The sequence below is a fragment of the Megalobrama amblycephala genome, linkage group LG1 (assembly GCF_018812025.1).
Source record: "Megalobrama amblycephala isolate DHTTF-2021 linkage group LG1, ASM1881202v1, whole genome shotgun sequence".
Classification (NCBI taxonomy): domain Eukaryota; kingdom Metazoa; phylum Chordata; class Actinopteri; order Cypriniformes; family Xenocyprididae; genus Megalobrama; species Megalobrama amblycephala.
In genome coordinates this window covers 5,701,322-5,705,610 of record NC_063044.1, presented here as the reverse complement: position 1 = coordinate 5,705,610, position 4,289 = coordinate 5,701,322, and the positions used below count along the sequence as shown (strand labels likewise).

The 4,289-nt window shown below is 37.0% G+C and overlaps 1 protein-coding gene across 1 annotated transcript; it reads left to right on the top strand.

Moving 5' to 3' along the window:
- Positions 1-1,130: 1,130 nt before the first annotated feature.
- Positions 1,131-3,876, top strand: gadd45gip1 (growth arrest and DNA-damage-inducible, gamma interacting protein 1). Its single transcript, XM_048180952.1, has 2 exons — positions 1,131-1,576; positions 3,439-3,876. Exons 1-2 carry the CDS (start codon positions 1,146-1,148, stop codon positions 3,728-3,730), a joined length of 723 nt encoding a protein of 240 aa, XP_048036909.1. The 5' UTR covers positions 1,131-1,145; the 3' UTR covers positions 3,731-3,876.
- The last annotated feature ends 413 nt before the right edge of the window (positions 3,877-4,289 follow it).

The window sequence follows — 4,289 nt, the reverse complement described above, 5'->3', positions numbered from 1 at the left end:
ACAGTTTTTTCTTTTAGATTATAAATGATACTAAAGTGTTTTTTTTATTCTAATACTTTGTTGTTGAAATTGAATGAATATTATATATATATTAATAATATATGACAAATTTTGTAATAATAATAATAAATAAAAAAAAATCACAAAGTTATTAACCACTTTGATATTATTAACCTTGTTATCTATCTATCTATCTATCTATCTATCTATCTATCTATCTATCTATCTATCTATCTATCTATCTATCTAGTAATTTTTTGTAATTTGTGTTCCATTGTATTTTCTTCTTTCTTTAAAGTAATTAAATTAAATAAATATGCAATGTGGCCAAAAACAGCAGCCAGAGATTTAGAGAGAAAAAACCCCAAAACAAAAAAAAAAAAAAAAAACAAAAAAAAAATCGGCCATCATCTTTGTTTTTCCTAGTATGGTCCGGACTCTGGGATAAACAATACCAGAGGGACTAGATCCATTTAAGACCTTTATTTCCAACAATAGGATCCCACTGTGCCACTAAACTACCGGAAAAGATTTAAGGGTCCAGCATTCAGGACACACAAAACCTCTGAGGATTGAAATAGCATTGTTAAAGCCCCCCTGAGGTGATGATTAAACTCCACAGGAAAATGATCAGGGAGGAGCGAGGGTGGAGAAAGAGAGAAGACTCATCAGGCCCACAATACTGACACTCAAGCTGAAACCAACACATCTGAATATTACATGTTTCCAAGTACATATTCTCATTAACAGCACAGAGCTGCACAAGCTGGTTTCTTGAATATAACAATGAGTTCAACTAAACTCAAACCACCTCCACAGTCACCAGATCTCAATCCAATAGAGCACTTTTGGGATGTGGTGGAACGGGAGATTCCCATCATGAATAAGCAGACAAATCTGCAACAAACTCGTGACATGTCAATATGAACCAAAAACTGAATGTTTACAGCACATTGTTGAATCTCAAGTCAAGAGGGGGTCCAAATCGGTGTACCAAAGTGGACCCTCTTTTTACTTTTCCAAGGTATAATTAGGCCGGCGAGTGTACATCCTCAATTAATTTAAAAACATCAGATAATTTCTGTTGACATTTACTTTTTTTTTTTTTTTGACATTTACTTTCATTTACGCCAGCAGAGGGCGTAATGACGTCAGCACCACGCGTCCATTTGACGTTGGAGGTCACTATGTTGTCATCAAACATGGCGGCCTCCTTGCTAAGCAGGAGGACAGCCTTATTCTTCGGTGTTAGTAAACTAAACTCTTTTATACCGGCTGTAGTCCAGCAGATAGCGAACTATAACCCTAGACCCCTTCGGTTGAATATAAAGGACCCTTATATACCTAACAAAGAGAGCGAGAGGACGCCCGACTGGCAGAAGACTGAGAAGTATGAGCGCAGACTGTTCGGCCGCTATGGACGCGCGTCTGGAACTGACCCGACCAAACTCTGGCCCTCTCACGCCCGGCTGGAGGAGCTGATGGCCGAGGAGAGAGAGTGGCACCCTCCGATCGAGGTGATGCTGGAAAACATCGCGGCCAGAGAGAAGGAGAAGGCGCAGAAGCGGATGGAGAGGTGAAGTGAACCTGACAATATTCAACATCTCCGCATATTCACTGATAAACGCTTGACTCCAAAATGAAAGTTGTGTTAATTTACTCACCTTTATGTTGTTACATGCGTGTTTCCTACAATGTCCGAGACTCAGTTTAACATCGAAAGTGGACGCGGGCTTACAAACTCCAGAACCTAAAAACTAATCTTCATCTTTTTTATATTATCGCGGTTGACAAGACAACTTATGCTTGTAAAAGAAATTAACATGATTTGTCAGCTATATTCCAACTCTTCTGAACCCATTTATGATATAACTTTGTGTGAAGTACAGACCGAAACTCAAATTATTATTTAGTAAAAAAATACATTCAAACATTTAAATTTGACGGTTGGGACTTGTCACGAGACGTGTCACTATTGGTTCCCGCGTGTGTCGTGAATATTTAAATAAAATAATTAATTAAATATTACAGTTAAATTGTTTATTATTTTGTTTTGGTCTGTGGATTTTGCATTTTTTTTTTTTTTTTTTTTTGAGTGTCATGCGTCCGTTGTTCTTAAAGGAACAGTTCACCCAAAATTGAAAACCGTTGAATGTGCGAGGCTTTCAGTTATTTCTAGCTGTACAAAACAAGCTTGTTATGCCGCTTACTTGATATTGCAAACTGGTGTTTATCTTATTATTTAAATTCATTATCATAATCGTAAACACTGTTACTTGCGCAAATATTCTTTTCGTTATTTACTTCTAGCGTTTAAATGGATAGTTCACCCAAAAATGAATTTTGACGTCATTTACTCACCCTCAAGTTGTTCCAAACCTGTATGAATTTCTTTCTTATGCTGAACATAAAGGAAGATATTTTAAAGAAAGTTTGTGACCAGGCTGCTTTGGGGCACCATTGACTTCCATAGTAGGAAAAAAACTATGGAAGTCAATGGTGCCCCAAAACTGTTCAGTTTCCCTACATTCTTCAAAATATCTTCCTTTGTGATGGAACACCCTGAGGGTGAGTAAATTGACATCATTTACATTTTTGGGAGAACTATCCCTTTAATGAATCATCACACATTCATAGAAAATGTTTACTTCCTCCTTGCAAAATAAAGTTTTTAATGTAAAGTAACTTGTAATGAGATTAGTTATTTTCCTCACTAAAACTGTTACGTACAATCTTGTACATTTATCTTTTATCAATAAAGGTTTGTAATGTTGTGATTCACTTCATAGCTGGTCAGTTTGGTTTATGGCTTAAAGGGATAGTTCACCCAAAAATGAAAATTATCCGAATATTTTACTCACCCTCAAGCCATCCTAGGTGTATAAAAATAGCAAAATAACGAGCTTCCGGCGCGACAGCCACGCACATTCGACATGCGTCCAAAAAGTGTCAACTTCCACAATGTAGTACACAATGACATGACATACTACACGTTATAGCGTAGGACCTAGCATAGTACGTCATGGCGTACTATGCTATGTAACTATCTCTTTAAAGCAGGGGTGGGGAACGTTCATCCTGCAGAGTTTAACTCCAACCCTGAAAAAAAACACTCACCCGCCTAACTTTAGTAATCCTGAAGACCTTGATTAGCTTCAGGTGTGCATCTAAACTCTGCAGGATCAACGTTCCCCACCCCTGCTTTAAAGCTTTAACTGAGACTTTTAAAAATCCCTATGGGAAAAATATTCACCCTAATAGTATAAATTCGTTTAAAAAAAAAAAAAAAAAGGCCATATAAAATACATTTGAAAAAAGTACATGATCACAACTATTTAATTTGTCTTATAATAAAACATTGTACAATGCTCGTTACCTGATCACGGCCATTGGTTTTTACACAACTTTAACGTGCTATTCCCATTTATTTCCACACAGAGAGAAGACAATTGCTGCAAACATGGCCAAAATGCCCAAGATGATCGCAGACTGGAAAAAGCAGAAGAAGGAGGTGAAACAGAAGCAAAGAGAGGAGAAAATAAAGCGAGACAAACTGCTGGCCGAGGCAAGAGAGCGCTTTGGATACGCGCTGGACCCCCGCAGCCTCAAGTTCAAAGAGATGGTTGCTGAAATAGAAAAAGAGGAGAAGAAGAAGAGGAAACTTCTGAAACGCAGGAAGAGAGAAGAAGAGCAGGGCTTGCCCACAGCGACAGCTGAATCCAACCAATAACCATCACTGCTGAGAACAATGACTTTCATACAGTGCTGCTACTGTGTTATTTTGTAAAACTGGTTTCTTTGTACATGTATCCCATGGATGTTTAATTAAAATCAGGCACTGAAACATATTTCAGAATAAACTGACTTCAGAAAATATATATGCATGTCTGACTGAAAAACTGATATTCAGAGCTTAAAGGCACAATATGTAAGATTTTTAGATTAAAATATCCAAAAACCACTGTAAGTGTTATATTTTGTTGATTTGTGTACTTGCATTATCCCAAATGTTTCCAAGAATGTTTAAATCCAGAGAAATAAGCAATTTTAACCAGGACACGACTCTCCGTCCCTTCGGATTCTTTTCTACCGGCTGTAGACGTGAAGAGAACACCTCCCATGATTCCTCGAAATCAAGCTACGCCTTTGTTTTGAATAAGCGACCTCTAGTGGTGAAAACTACATATTGTGCCTTTAATTATCAAATTTGATAATTCCTTGTTAAATTTTGAGAAGACCTACATAAAGTTAAAAAAAAAAAAAAACATACTTTTTAGGAACAATTTAGC